The sequence below is a fragment of the Oncorhynchus nerka genome, linkage group LG28 (assembly GCF_034236695.1).
Source record: "Oncorhynchus nerka isolate Pitt River linkage group LG28, Oner_Uvic_2.0, whole genome shotgun sequence".
NCBI classification, from domain to species: Eukaryota; Metazoa; Chordata; class Actinopteri; order Salmoniformes; family Salmonidae; genus Oncorhynchus; species Oncorhynchus nerka.
This window is the reverse complement of record NC_088423.1, coordinates 53475513-53491757: the sequence shown is the minus strand read 5'-3', so window position 1 is coordinate 53491757 and position 16245 is coordinate 53475513. Positions and strand designations below refer to the sequence as shown.

The following is a 16245-nucleotide window of genomic DNA, read 5'->3' as shown; positions in this document are numbered from 1 at the left end:
CTATAAACACGTTTATTATACCCTTTAATTTACTGTCTTCATACAAATTAAATACTATGCTGCTTTGAGGGCATGCATGTTTTGATATTTCAATATCTCAACGCATGACCACATTGACGTCTGGTACAGCGCGACCATTTTGGTATTTATTCTAATAAACATGCTATATTGACCAATGGTAGCTCTACTGAGATCCTCATCGGCCAATCCGTAGACGACGCTTTGACTCGCCAAATAAGGAGAGACAACTCCATAAAAGGAAACATTGTATCTCTTTATAAGGAGGAAAGTAGTTCTTGGGTTGTAATATTAGTCCACTATCTGATACATTATTTCAAAAGGCATCAGGTTTGTGTGCAAATGCACGGCTAAAATACTGCGTGATATTCGATTAAATATTTACAGCGTTTGTGCATTGAAGGCGGATACCGATGACACTTAAAGCGTTTACGGTGTGAACTACATGACATGGCGGAGTAATAACTAATGCGCTCTAAGCTTTTTCCTTTTAGAGAAATTGCTCGGAGTTTTGGAAATAGAGGAGGTTGAGCCAAGCTGGACCGGGCTGAAGAGTCCTAGGGGCAGCATCACTTTTGGAAGTTTACGCTGGTGGTTTCAAACAAACGCCAATTTCGCAATGTCCTCATTTTCGCTGCTTGTTTACCTTTTGGGTGGTTGGGTTGCATGAGCTGTGCCGTAATTTTACTAACACACGCGCTCCAGCAGTCGGCTGGCGATTTCAGAGACCGGGTCCTCTAAATAGAATGTTACCAAGCCAGGCTGGATCAGCACCATCTGGAAACGGATCAGCGTCTGTCAGTGGTAACACAGGTTACGGTTCTGTGGTTATTGGGAGTGGAATTCGCCCCGTGTTGGTCAGAGCAGTGCAGACGACAACTGGGGTCAGCGACAGCACCGGTGCGGTTGGGATGTTGGGGGGCAACGGTCCAGAAGTGGGTCCAAGAGGTGGGGCAAGACCAGTGAGCGGGACGGGACTGACGACTCTACAGACCGCCGGACAGGGAGGCATCGGAAGTCTGAATACGGGAGTTGGGGTTCACGGAGGGAGCCGGTACGACCCAGACAAAAAGTGTGCGCCCATGGGGTGCAGTGGGTCAGACGCTGATTCGGACTCGGGGGATGATGACGACCTGATGGGATCAATCAGAGACAACAGAAGAGGTGTAAAGCGGGAGAGACTGGAGATGGAGGCTGCGGTGACAGGGCAGGGGACTGGGGTACCACCGGGGGCTTATGGTTTAGTCCCCGGAGGTGTTGCTGGCGCAAAACCGGGGAAGAAGACACGTGGACGTGTAAAGATAAAAATGGAATTTATCGACAACAAGTTGAGACGATACACAACTTTTAGCAAGAGGAAGACAGGCATAATGAAGAAGGTGAGTAATCACAGTGAAATTTCCAGCTGTTGCATCTCATCACACGTGACAATTGATGTGAATTTTAAATGTTTCATTTGGATTTCAATGTTGTAAAAAAAGTGAATTGTTCTTCCTCCTCCCCCGATTCAGAATATAAAATATTAATTGTCATGGCATGCTTGGTTCCATAGCTATTGACGAGAGAACCGATTTATCCAATATGAAACTAATTTTACCTTGTTGAACTGAACCATATCTACAGGCTCTCTAAAAAGTCTAGTAAACAATACTTTCCTGTGGATATTTTATCTCATTTCAAGCAGCTGAAGGACAAACCACACCTTCAACCGGTAGAGTAAGTTCAAATGCAATATTATTAAACATTGGTGGAAGAGGTCAACCGATAAATCGGAATGGATGATTTAATTAGGGCCGATTTTCAAGTTTTCATAACAATCAGAAATCTGTATTTTTGGGCGCTGGTTTAATTATTATTATTTATTTATTTTTAATTTAAAAACTTTATTTTTTAAATATTTTTTATATATACCTTTTTATTTATCTAGGCAAATCAGTTAAGAACAGAAAGGTTGCAAGTTATATCCCCGAGCTGACAAGGTAAAAATCTGTCGTTCTGCCCCTGAACAGGCAGTTAACCCACTGTTCCTAGGCCGTCATTGAAAATAAGAATTTGTTCTTAACTGACTTGCCTAGTTAAATAAAGGTAAAACAAATATGTGAATGCAGTAAGCCAAGGTAAGTTGCTAGCAAGTATTAATCTTATCTTATAAAAAACAATCAATCATAATCACTAGTTAACTACACATGGTTGATGATATTACTAGATATTATCTAGCGTGTCCTGCATTGCATATAATCTGACTGAGCATACAAGTATCTGACTGAGTGGTGGTAGGCAGAAGCAGGCGCGTAAACATTCATCCAAACAGCACTTTTGTGCATTTTGCCAGCAGCTCTTCGTTGTGCTTCAAGCATTGCGCTGTTTATGACTTCAAGCCTATCAACTCCCGAGATGAGGCTGGTGTGAAGTGAGGTGAAATGGCTAGCTAGTTAGCGCGCGCTAATAGCGTTTCAAACGTCACTCGCTCTGAGCCTTCTAGTAGTTCTTCCCATTGCTCTGCATGGGTAACACTGCTTCGATGTTGTTGTTGTTGTGTTGCTGGTTCGAGCCCAGGCAGGAGTGAGGAGAGGGACGGAAGCTATACTGTTACACTGGCAATACTAAAGTGCCTATAAGAACATCTAATAGTCAAAGGTTAATGAAATACAAATGGTACAGAGGGAAATAGTCCTATAATTCCTATAATAACTACAACCTAAAACTTCTTACCTGGGAATATTGAAGACTCATGTTAAAAGGAACCACCAGCTTTCATATGTTCTCATGTTCTGAGCAAGGAACTGAAATGTTAGCTGGCACATATTGCACTTTTACTTTATTCTCCAACACTTTGTTTTTGCATTATTTAAACCAAATTGTTTCATTATTTACTTGAGGCTAAATTGATTTTATTGATGTATTATATTAAGTTAAAATAAGTGTTCATTCAGTATTGTTGAAATGGTCATTATTACAAATACATTTTTAAAAAATTGTCTGATTAATCGGTATCGGCTTTTTTGGTCATCAAATACTCTGTATCGGCGTTGAAAAATCATAATCGGTCGACCTCTAGTTGGTGGCACCTTAATTGGGGAGGATAGCTTGTGGTAATGGCTGGAGTGGAATGGTATCAAAGACATGGTTTCCATTCTATTCGCTCCGTTCCAGACATTATTATGAGCTGTCCTCCCCTCAGCAGCCTCTACTGATTTTAAACGATTTTGCAGACATTAGTTTCAAGCTGTGTGTATACTAGGCTTGGGCGGTATCCAGATTGTCATGTCAACCATGTGCCATCCTGGGATATTCTGTAATACCGGCACTGAACACAAGGGGCACAATAAGTACATATAAAATCCCATAGCACTCTCTGACAAACTGTTTGCAGGGCAGACATCCCAGCTCATCAAGTGACTTATAAATGCTACTGACAGTTTCCTGCACACACAAAACAAATATTAGACCAAAAGTCTCTTGATCCAGTTGGGGGGATTCTCTGCTGTTACCAAGAAGAGCTTGATTGCAAGAAGCTAACCACTTAGCTAGCTAGATAACTAATTACTAAGTTGGCAAACCAAATGCACAACTGTGTAGCATTTAGCAGGGTTATCAAGTTATAGCAGCAATCTACCTCACCAAGCAAAGTGAGAAGAATAAGAGCACCACATTGAAGCTGCCCAGCAACACCCATTGAGGTGGTGTTGTCAATATGTTTGACAGTCTCCTGGAGGGGAAGGAGTCTCCAATAAATGGCCATATCAGTCTGCCGATTATGGACGGCCCCATCAAGAGGATCCTCCTAGATTATGTATTTTGGGAGAGAGTGGTAAGCAGCCTGAAAATCCTGAAACCTATAGCAGTAGCCATTGCGTGGATTGAGGGAGACAATGCCACCCCGTCTGATGTTCAGACTCTGCTTGCAGATGTAAGAGAAGAAATCTGTACTTCCCTGCCCACTTCACTGTTGCTCCAAGAAGAGGAATCTGCAGCTCTGAAATGCATCAAGAAGTGTGAAGACTTCTGCCTGAAGCCCATACATGCCGCGGCGTACATGTTGGACCCCAAGTATGCTGGCGAGAGAATCCTGTCTGGTGCAGAGATCAACAAGGCGTATGGTGTCATCAATACTGTGTCTTGCCACCTTGGCCTGGATGCGGTCAAGGTTCTTGACAGTCTGGAGTACACTTCCAAGCAAAGGCTTTGGGATGGAGATGCAATATGGCAGTCATGCCAACATATGTCATCAGCCACCTGGTGGAAGGGACTTTGTGGATCTGAGGCTCTTTCCCCTGTTGCCTCCATCATCCTCCAAATCCCACCAACATCAGCCGCCTCAGAGCGCAACTGGTCCTTGTTTGGGAACACACACACCAAAGCACGCAACAGTCTGACCAATACAAGGTTTGAAAAATTGGTGGCTATCCGGGCAAATTCGAGCCATCCACAACAAGGTTGGAAAGTGACAGTGACGTTGAGGCCTCGGTCTGATGTTCAAGAGGTGAACAATTAAGGAGGTCCAGGGAGAAGACATGTAAGCCTGAGAGGAAGACAGTCTAGAATCTAAAGCTTTGGTTATCATTTTACAGATGTATGTTGAAAATTTTATTGTGAGATGCGATGGATAATTCAATATTCCCTTTTGTTGTTCAGTGAAATCATCCCATGTGATGAGTCAACTCATTTAATTAAAGTTAAATTCGCAATTTAAATTGTTTTATTTATATTGGAAGGTTTAAATAATTTGCAATTATGTCCACTAAGGTAAAAGGTTTATGTTTCTGTCTTCATATGATATTGTAAATATATCCAATGCAAAAACATTTACATTTTAAATAGATTAATATTAATTTGCATATGTTTCTGTTAATTCCCACAGAAAGTTTCCACCTCTGACTATTCCCCAAAATGTGCAACCCTAGTCAAGAGGTATGAATACTTTCTGGAAGCCCCTGTATATTACGCTTCTTTCCCTGATGGGGCTGTATGTGCACAGAAGCGAACGTTTTGATCACATCGAATTGGGGGAGTGGTTAACCCTTTTACCTCAGATTCGTGATGTTAGTATAAGAGTTTTAGTCAACATAGTGACACAATCAATTGCTTAATGTATTTGGTTTTGTAGTGTTGAGTTGATCAAACGTGCTGGAACTTAGAACGCAGCTATAAAAAAAATAATCTCAAATGGTACTGGATCATTCTGGGGGAGGTCTCTCTATAAAGTCGTTGGCCACACATCAATATGGAGTTGACAGTCAAACTATCACTTAAATAGCAGCCAACTGTTGTCACTGTTAATATCTTGTGGCGGTTCGGGATTCATTGAAGTTGACTAACAACACATTTTCCTTCCCTTTTCCATGATGGCAGCCCCCCGAAATCAACGTCCGCCATTCCAAAATATAGATGGAAGCCTTCTACAAATTTTCAGCTAACCAACCATGTATAGGTTATTCCAAGTTTCAGTGTGGCCTTTGAATAATTTTAGTTTAAACAGCGCTGCACCCCAAATGTTTGCCCACTGTACTATTGATTTCTGCGTAATACCGATGGAAGTGATTTAACAAAAGTGTTGTTATACTTACCACATTGGTGACCCACTTGATTCAAAATGCAACACTTCTAAATGTAGCTTGCTGTCTTATACAAATTGTCCCCTAACCAGTGATGTACAAAAATACTTTGAAGTACTTTAAATTATGTCTGCGTGTTGTAGTGTTCCCTTGGCTATCTGTAAATAAATAAAAAATAGTAAGATTGTGCTGTCTGATTTAGCATATTATAAGCAATTTGAAATTATTTATGCTTTTTGATACTTAAGTATATTTTTCACTTTTGCTTGAGTCATTTTCTATGAAGGTATCTTTGGGTAATTGGGCACTTTTTCCACCACTGCCAGATTCCGTGTGGTTTTTGAGCTGTGTTAGTTTTAACCCCCCCAAGCAATATGATTACTATTATTGCACGTGTAGGTTGTTGTCAACAGGAAGCAGCGACCGCATCAATGTATATTCTTAAGTTAAAAATGAACTTTCAACATTTAATTTACAATGATATTGTACTTAATCAGGTAAAAACTCCTGAATGAGCTCAAAAACATGTTGTGATTTTATTTTGATTTCCCTGTAATCACCCAAACTGGTTTGCCCTGCCTAATACGACATCTAGCTGGCAAATATTTTGCTGTGAATTCCATACTGTAACTAGATCAGTGTGTGGTGCACAACAGTGAGTGAGTTACTCACAAGGCTCCGGTCTCTCGTCGTTGTGTGCTTGTAAACAAACGTGACTAGGGACTATCTCTAAGCCTCATAATGTGACTGTTGAAATAAATAACGTGATCTGCTTTATATCCTAACGTATTGCAGAAGTTGACTGCAGGTATTTAATTTAAAAGTAGCTACAAATATTCAAATGTATTTAAAAACACTTCAAAACCATCCCGTGGCTATTTCCAAGTACTCCGGTATACCATCCAAGCCTAGTGTGTGTGTGTGTTACAGCCTGATTAATCAGACTAGATGTTGCATTGCTTGATGTGTATGGGGCATCATCAAGTCCTGTGACTCTGTAAAACTCCTGAGTGGCGCAGCGGTCTAAGGCGCTGCATCTTAGTGCAAGAGGCGTCACTGCAGTCCCTGGTTTGAATCCAGACTGCATCACATCCGGCTGTGATTGGGAGTCCCATAGGGTGGCACACAATTGGCCCAGCATCGTCCGGTTTTGGCCGGGGTAGGCCGTCATTGTAAATAATAATTTGTTCTTAAATGACTCACGTAGTTCAAGGTAAATAAATAAATAAACTAGATAAAAAAATTAAACTAGATTTAGCTGCGTGCCATTTAAAAAATGTAATAAAATATTCAAGAGCGGATGGTTAGGGGGCTGGAACATAAATACAAATAATTTGTAGGCTGCAAATTGACCGCAAGAAGCCCAAACGGATATAATTGAATCATTTCAAACTTTGCTTCCATGTGTATACGTTCACATCTCTCTATCATTCATGAAAATACTTTGGAATAGATTTCAAAAATTATAATCACTTGGCACTTGTTTTTAGTCTTATGACCAACAAATAAAAATATATATTTTTGGGGGGTGCCGACGCTGCCAGTTGGGGAGCCCTGACCTATAGGCTACACTGACCAAGAATGTCATCATGAGGTAGATTTCAACTTCCCTGTACAATATCCTTCCCTTGTGTCACTTTGACTTATACATTATTTAACCCGTGGAAGACTCAATTCAACCCAAAATCCAACAGAATTTGCCATAATCTGATGTATTAAGACTCGCAGACATAATGTGTAAAGAACCAAGTGGGACATGCCATCTCTGTCCTGGCACTGAGTGACTGGAAGTCACAACATTCATGTCTGGATTTGTGTTTTAAATAGACTAGAGCAACTGACATTCCTATTTCTAACCACAATGTCACCTCCATTATACTGCAACTATGCCTACCGGACACAGAGATGTAACACAGTAACACATTTTCAAAGAGCGGTTTGTGCTCAGTATGTTTGAATGTTTCTCATTCAACCTTTTAAAGTAGCTATTTCTATTTATTATGGATCCCCATTAGCTTAAAATGGTGTAAACCAAAGCAGCAGTTACACTTCCTGGGGTCCAGCAAAATTAAGGCAGTTTATACAATTTTAAAAACATTACAATACATTCACAGATTTCACAGCACACTGTGTGCCCTCAGGCCCCTACTCCACCACTACCACATATCTACAGTACTAAATCCATGTGTGTGTATGTTATCGTGTGTGTATGCATGTGTCTGTGCCAATGTTTGTGTTGCTTCACAGTCCCCACTGTTCCATAAGGTGTTTATTCAACATGTCAATACCTCTCATAAATAAAAGTAGTGATGAAGTCCATCTCTCCTCCACTTTCAGCCAGGAAAGATGGACATGCATACTATTAATATTAGCTCTCTGTGTACGTCCAAAGGCCAGCCGTGCTGCCCTGTTCTGAGCCAATTGCAATTTTCCTAAGTCCTTTTTGTGGCACATGACCACACAACTGAACAGTAGTCAAGGTGCGACAAAACTGGGGCCAGGAAGACCTGCCTTGTTGATAGCGTTGTTAAGGCAGAGCATGGCTTTATTATAGACATACTTCTCTCCATCTTAGCTGCATTAATACGTTTACAGTTTACAATTTAGGGTTACTCCAAGCAGTTTAGTCAACTTCCACATTTCCACATGATTTATTTCAGTTTTAGTTGAGGTTTGGGGTTTAGTGAGTGTTTTTGTTCCAATTACAATGCTTTTGGTTTTAGAAATATTTAGGACTAATTTATTCCTTGCTACCCACTCTGAAACTAACTGCAACTCTTTGTTGAGTGTTGCTGTCATTTCATTCGCTGTAGTAGATGACGTGTATAGTGTTGAGTCATCCGCATACATAGACACTCTGGCATTACTCAGTCAGTGGCATGTTAGTAAAAATTGAAAAATGCAAGGGGCCTAAACGGCTACCCTGGGGAATTCCTGATTCTAACTGGATTATATTTGAGAGGCTTCCATTAAAGAACACCGTCTGTGTTCTGTTAGACAAGTAACTCTTTATCCACATTATAGCAGGGGGTATAAAGCCATAACACATGTTTTTCCAGCAGCAGACTCTGCTTGATAATGTCAAAAGCTGAATTGAAGTCGAACAAGACAGCCCACACAATCATTTATCATCAATTTCTCTCAGACAATCATCAGTCATTTGTGTAAGTGCTGTGTTTGTTGAGTGTCCTTCCCTATAAGAATACTGAAATTCTGTTTGTCAATGTGTTTACTGTGAAGTAGCATTGTATCTGGTCAAACAGGTTTTTTCCCCCCAGAAGTTTACTAAGGGTTGGTAACATTTGTTGATTTCTAGGTACACTGGAAGGAGAGCGAGTGCACAAATTGTTGCAGAAAGTTATGGTTAACAGGCTAGTCTATTTGTTTCATTAAATGTTTTAATTTTTTTGGTGTATTTACCGATGACCTGTCTTTTTTTACTCTACCTGTAAATCGTTATCTCAGCAACATAATCCGTGTTGCAATGTCTCTTCTCATGGAGGCTTCCCTGTTCAGATGTAAAATTTAGCATTTTGTGCGCTGCAGGAGCTGTATTTACTACGCGCTCTTCCAGGACAATGTGCACCAACTGGAGTTCCAATGCAACAATTGTTTACCCACAGAGGACTATAGAGAAGAAGTTGCTACTATTAACAAATAGATTTAAGAGCTTGCAAAATCGACTGGGGAAAGCACCCTCGCCTACCTTCTCCTCTATTCCACAGTCTGGACGATGTGCTGAGAGTATCACCGCCATGTCAACACTCATTGACTACATGGCCAATGCCTTCCAGGGACCCCTCACCGAAGAAATCTCCCACTTCCCTGGAAAATGAAGCAGGACTGTCGCTTCTGATGGATTTAGTGGGTGATACTGCCAAATGGAGGGAAGCAGCCTGTGGCGATTGTGCCTTCTTTGGTGTTGGGAGCCTGACCCAAATCCAGTTGTCAAACAGCTTTGTCCTCTTGGGTTTGGAGGTTCCAGCGCCATCCGCCCCTATCCTGACTCCTTCCCAGGGAGATTCTGACCCGGATTCTACCTTGGAGTCATCACTGGACCTTGAGGGTGTCTGATGCACTAGTTCCTCTGTCAGCCAGAATGGGTTTTGCGGCCGGCACGAGGTGAAAAAACTGCCGGATCCCCTCTGCCATCTCTTCCTACCTTTTTATGCCAGAATATGGAGGCTGTCGCTGTCGTAATCCATGTGCGATCTAATGACATTAGGATGGCTAGCTCGGAATGTCTGAATCTGGATTTTATAGAACTGATTGGAACTCTGAAAGACTCAAATAAATAAATAAAAATCAAATTATTTCAGGCCCAGTGCCATCACTGAGCATGGCAGCGAAAGATTCAGTAGGTTGCTGCCACTACATGACTGGCTATGAGTCTACTGCAATTCTGTTGGAGTTAATTTTGTGGATAACTTTGACACCTTTTGGAAATGGAAGATGTTCTATAGAGAGGATGGGGTCCATCCAAATCATCTTGGTGCCTGGACCCTGTCCTTGCATTTTAAGGTTGCGCTGAGACGTTGACTTATCAACACCCCAAGTCCCACTTTGGTAATCCCAACCATAAATTCTTAGTATTATCATCATATTGAAGGTCTGCAACAATTCAAGCCAACCATGGTATTTTCTATTAAGGGGGGGTTATCTGTTGAACATGGCATGTTTGTATTATTATCTCAATTTGATCTGAAATCCTGCAATTAGGGCTGTGGCGGTCACAATTTTGTCTGGTGATTGTCAAGCAAATAACTGTCGGGTTTTTAAAAATTTTAATTAATATAAACACATTTAGTATCTCCTGGCTTCCACTCACAGCCTACAAGCCACTGATGCAGACTTTTTGGAATGTCTACATTTTTAAACGTCTAAATCCATGGAATGTAGTCTACACCTTCACAATAAATCCCTGATTTATTTTAGACGGGTCTAAAGAAACACCATGATATGGAGAAAATGTAGTCTAATTCAGAAGAACAGAATAGCGTACCCTTAGTTGTCCTGATCTGGCTATGCCATATGGCTGTGTGCTACACAAGTTCATTTAGTAGACAAGATTTGCTTAGAATTCCGTGGCATTGTTTTATAGTATGAAGAATTAAATTGAACAAAGCTGAATAAAATCAAAAGGATATTTTCTCCAAACGATTTGAGTGGGTAACAAAGAAATAGGTACTCCTATATGCTTAATTTATAGTTATTACTGTACCTTTAGTTGTTCTACAAACGTTGGGCTGTATGTTTTGATTTTACTCTATTGTAAGGTTGCATGATGCAACAAATGAGTATTTTTTTTTAAAGTTGCTTGAAAGGCATGAGCTCTGCTTTGTTTTAATGCGCAGGCTGTACACACTTCGTCAGTCTCTCATTCACAATTTGAGAAGCACTTGATAATGCCTCGAATATCCTGGGGGCATCCCCTTTGTGTGGCCATAATGCACCCTAAAAAATCCATGCCTTTTGCAGCCCTGCTCCCTGAGTTCTGCCTGCTCCAAAGCTCATCTCACTCACACGGCTCTCCATCAAGTGATCGGGTCTTTCTCACAGGCTACAAGTGAAGACCGACACATCGGGGACGCAACTACGCACATCCTTATCCAATTACAAGGTGCATATTGAAGATATTGGAACTGTCCACATTTTACGTTTTGTCAGCCAACAAGATGAGTAGGCCTAACGAACAACAAAAGCACTAGCCTATGTCAGTCTACTATCCACCATAGTACAAAAGTTGTGCTGTTCTGTGTGAGAAATAAATATTCCCAAACAGTCTGGCACAGTTGTGGGATACAATGGATCCCAAATGAGTACAAGCACTAACATCAAAACACTTTTTTACGCAATGAGGCTGACGCAGCCGATCAGAACGTTTAGCTTAAGCTGTTTTAAAATTATTAGGCTATTTCTTCACATTATAAGCGCAGCAATGCACACACAGCAGCAGGCTATAAGCACGAATGTTCCATTAGCAGAAAACAACATTCTCAAAAGCGACCATAAATCTGATTTATGCATGCAAATTATATTCCCCAAACTTGAAACTCATGTGCTGCTTATGTATCCCAGTTAGGCTCTACACCCCTTGTAAAGTGGATTAATGTGCTTCATTTTAATAAGTTATTTGGCCACTCTAGTTGTAACTGACTAAACGGTCACGTTGAATTTGACCGCCTTCATGACTCCTGACCGCCGGTGTGACGGTAATACGGTCACCACAGCAGCCCTAGCTGCAGCCTTTGACTGATTCATGTAAATGCGAGAAGTTTTGATTTCAATTTTATTGTTAGTCTGACATCTCAAACAAACACGGACATTCTGGTTATAACTGAAACTTAGCTAAAGCAGTATGCTGGACTCTTGCGTATCTGACTGGCTGGTTTTAATGTTTTTAGATCTGATAGAGTTGGCAGAGGAAGGGGTGTCGCAAATTACATAAAGAGCCATTTGAAATGTTTCTGTATCCATCACCACCTCTGTCTCAAAGCAATTTGAATGTCTAGACCTAAATGTGGGACTTAGTAAAAATGCCTATCTAATGCTAATGGAAATTTATTGCCCTCCCTTGGTCTCCATATGTTATCTTAGCAAATTCTGACCTGCTGTCTAACTGTGCTCAATCTGAATTACTGCGTGATCTTAATCTACACCGAACAAAAATATAAGCGCAACATGTAAAGTGTTGGTCCTCATGTTTCATGAGCTGAAATAACATTTCCTAGAAATTTCCAAAAGTTTTATTTCTTTCATTTTGTGCACATTTGAAAATGCATCCACCTGACAGGTGTAGCATATGAAGAAGCTGATTCTGATTAAACAGAATGATCATTACACAGGTGAACCTTGTGCTGCGGACAATAAAAGGCCACTCTAAACACGATGCCACATATCTCTCAAGTTTTGAGGCAGCAATGCAGTTGGCATGCTGACTGCAGGAATGTCCACCAGAGCTTTTGCCAGAAAATTGGATGTTCATTCTTTTACCGTAAGCCACCTCCAATGTCCTTTTAGAGAATTTGTCAGTACGGCTAACCATGCCAGCCCAAGACCTCCACATCTGTCTTCTTCACCTGTGGGATAGTCTGATACCAGCCACCCGGACAGCTGTTGAAACTGGGTTTGCACAACCAAAGAATTTCTGCACAAACTGTCAGACACCGTCTCAGGGAAGCTCCTCTGCGTGCTCGTCGTCCTCACCAGGGTCTTGATCTGACTTCAGTTTAGCATCGTAACTGACGTCAGTGGGAAAATGCTCACCTTCGATGGCCACTGGCATGTTGAAGGGTGCGCTTCACAGATTAATCCTGGATTCAACTGTACCGGGCAGATGGCAGACCGTGTGTATGGCATCATGTTTTCTGATAACGTTGTGAACAGAGTGCCCAGCGGGGTGGGGGGGGGTGTTGGTTATGGTATGGTAACCTACGGACAACAAACACAATTGCATTTTGTCGGTGGCAATTTGAATGCACAGAGATACCATGGCGAGATCCTGAGGCCCATTGTCGTGCTTCATGTTTCAGCATAACAACGCCATGTCGCAAGGATCTGTACATAATTCCTGGTAGCTGAAATTGTCCCAGTTCTTCCATGGCCTGCATACTCAACAGACATGTCACCCATTTTAGCATGTTTGGGATGCTCTGGAACGAAGTGTACAACAGCGTGTCCAGTTCCCTCCAATATCCAGCAACAATGAAGAGGATTGGGACAACATTCCACAGGCCACAATCAACAGTCTGATTAACTCTATATAAAGGAGATGTTGCGCTGAATGAGGTAAATGGTGGTCACAAGATACTGACTGGATTTCTGATCCACTCCCCTACTTGAAAAAAATGGATTTGTGACCAACTGATGCATATCGGTATTACCAGTCATGTGAAATCCATAGATGAGGGCCTAAATGAATTTATTTCAGCTGACTAATTTCCTTCTAAATCAGTCAAATCTTTTGCATTTATGTTTTTGTTCAGTGTTTATGAACAGAATGGCGTGAAATGGAATTGTTAAATTATATGTAATGTCTAAATGTGGTTTTTCTACGGCCTCTGCACGATGAATCAATGCTCACATGCTGACCAAACCGGACGTGCGCAAGTTGATTTTGTTCAGGACACGCAGGTTGAAATATCAAAACAAAATCTGAACCAATTATAATAATTTGTGGACAGGTTGAGAGCATTAAACATTTATGGCAATTTAGCTAGCTAGCTTGCTGTGGCTAGGTAATTTGTCCTGTTTAGCTAGCTTGTAATTTGTCCTGGGATATAAACATTGGGTTGTTATTTTACCTGACATGCACAAGGTCCTCTACTCTGACAATTAATCCACAGATAAAACAAATACGTTCCTTGTCATCTCTCCTCCTTCCTACAGGCTTCTTTATCTTCTTTGGACTTTATATGGCGGTTGGCAACCAACTTCACGGTGCATTACTAGAACTGACGTCCACACTCCAGTCGGTTGATCTTTCAATCACCCATGTGGCTATATGCTTCTAAAAAAACAATGAGATTTGAAAAGCAGGACTTGCAGGGTCACAATTAGAACCAAGGTTTATTTTAGCACTTGGCCACGCAGACGCTCACGAGCAGTGTGAGTGCAGTGTTTGAATAACACGTATGCTGACCACACGTGAGCGGTGTGGTCAGGGTGGGAACAGAACTATCTCAGTATGGAGCACACTTCACAATGCATGTAGACCTATCATCTCATGGTAAAAAAATCTTGTCACATGCAGGCCTAAATTTGCTGTAGCTTAGCCTATGCTACAGTAATATAAAGACAATGTGTGTCTAATTGACCCATCTTCATCTGGCTTTCGGGGGTCACCTTGTTTAAAAATAAATAAATATATACGTTGTTAATTGCAGCTCAAGTTTTAACAGCCTATCAATATCGAATGTCGTTGCTTTAAATCAATGCACGCACGAGTGCTCTCGCAGTCTTTCTCTCCAACTCCATTCAAATCGCATCTAAAATAGTGCATCCTTTTGTAGATATGTTGCCTTATTTAGATATCCTAGACTACCTCTTTCGGGTAACATATTCAATGCAGTATTTGTCTTTTATATTTAGCTAATTAATGATGGGTTATACATAGAATCTATAACTTAAAAGCATATTGTCTCTTGCGCAATACGCAAGCACCTTGAAGAAGCTCTTGGAGTCCCATGCAAGAAAAGCTAGACTAGAATAGCTTGCTGAACATTTATTTTTGTTTTAGCATTTCTTATACCAATATTTGAGGAGTGAGGCAAGTTCTATTTTGCTGAATGTTAAATACAGCAGCCAATAGAACTCACCGGTAGTTTGAAAGAAGAGTGAACGCGTGATGGCGGTAGGCTATAGCAGTTAACCCATAACTTTCCAATCTTCGTGAAGAGAAGTGAAAGCCTTCTGCATCTAATTCTAGTCCTATATTATTCAAGGATGTCATTAGAATGATTAAGATGAGGACAATGAAACTTATTTAATTTAACTGTTGAAAGGAATGAAGCAACAATCGAGAGCAAAAGGGGGGGATAGGCTAACATTAGGGGAAATATTATGAAGGCTATATATGCGACAGCCTACTAATTATACAAATGGGCCCTATTATATATCAAATTCGCTTGCCTATATTTGTAACTTTGTAGGCCTTATGTGCTGCAGGAGAATAACATGTTCTCTTCTGCTTTATCATGGTTTGATCAATGTGTGTAATTCCAGTCCATATAATTCCAGTCCAGTAAGATGGTACACACTCAAAACGATTAGCCTACTGGACCTAGTTTAATTTATTTACCAAAGATCATAAATACTGTAGCTAGCAACATCTATGGGCTTTTATAATTGTCTGTTGTGCATAATGTGCAATAGCCTATATCATATGTGACTGACTGCCTCGATTCAGTCTTGTGCAGCAAAAATCGAAATTTTATTTTTTACATTGGCTAAAAGTAGAGACTCCGAGCTAGGAAATTGTATGTCATACACTGCAGCGGAAGAACACTGGGATAGTAATTCTGCTTTGAAAGTTGATAAACTTGTCACCTCACTTTTGAGAAAATGGCCCTTGAATGTTTTGGAACTCTTCTTTGTCTATACCCATTCAGCATCGTTCACACCATTTAAAGCCTTAGACCCACCCATCTCTTTTAGGATTCAGGTGAGACCATTTGAACAGAGCGATTTAGTTTAGTAAACAAACAAACAAAGATTGCAAGACTAAGAGTGGTGAAAGTAGTAGCCTACAATAAGGAAAATCTCCAGGTAAAAATACACTATTTAGTCCTTGACATATATCCTAATCAGACTTTGGTGCAGGTCACATCACCGTCTCTGGGAAACACTCCCGGAATGTCCATCCCATCCATTGTCTCAGCCAATCATGGCTAGTGGGAAGGTTCCTTAATTTTTCCGTGGCTAAACCAACTAGGCTCGTAATTTTAACAATTATATTTCTATTTACAGGATGGAATACAAGTTTGCTATAAAGGCACATGAACGTTCACATGTTCCAGAGGGCATTTCTGCCCAAAAATCCATTTTGATTTTAATAATTGTTTACGTTCACCTTTCCTGTGAAGTAGTGATGTGTGACAGTAGGTAATTTAAACAAATCACATATACGGTACCAGTCAATAGTTTGGACACACCTACTAATTCCAGGGTTTTC

At 40.8% G+C, this 16245-nt stretch overlaps 1 protein-coding gene across 6 annotated transcripts in view; it reads left to right on the top strand.

Annotated features, from left to right (window-relative positions):
* Nucleotides 1–298: 298 nt before the first annotated feature.
* The window catches only part of LOC115113426 (serum response factor-like), a 68868-nt gene continuing 52921 nt past the window's right edge, over nt 299–16245 (top strand). For 3 of the 6 annotated variants that reach the window (XM_029641036.2, XM_029641035.2, XM_029641038.2), the window contains exon 1: nt 300–1397. In XM_029641036.2, coding sequence (XP_029496896.2) covers nt 765–1397 — 633 coding nt within the window. In that variant the 5' untranslated portion in view covers nt 300–764. Of the gene's footprint in view, nt 1398–16245 lie in introns of all 6 variants that reach the window. The other 3 variants (XM_029641037.2, XM_029641040.2, XM_065012882.1) reach the window with 2 other exon arrangements.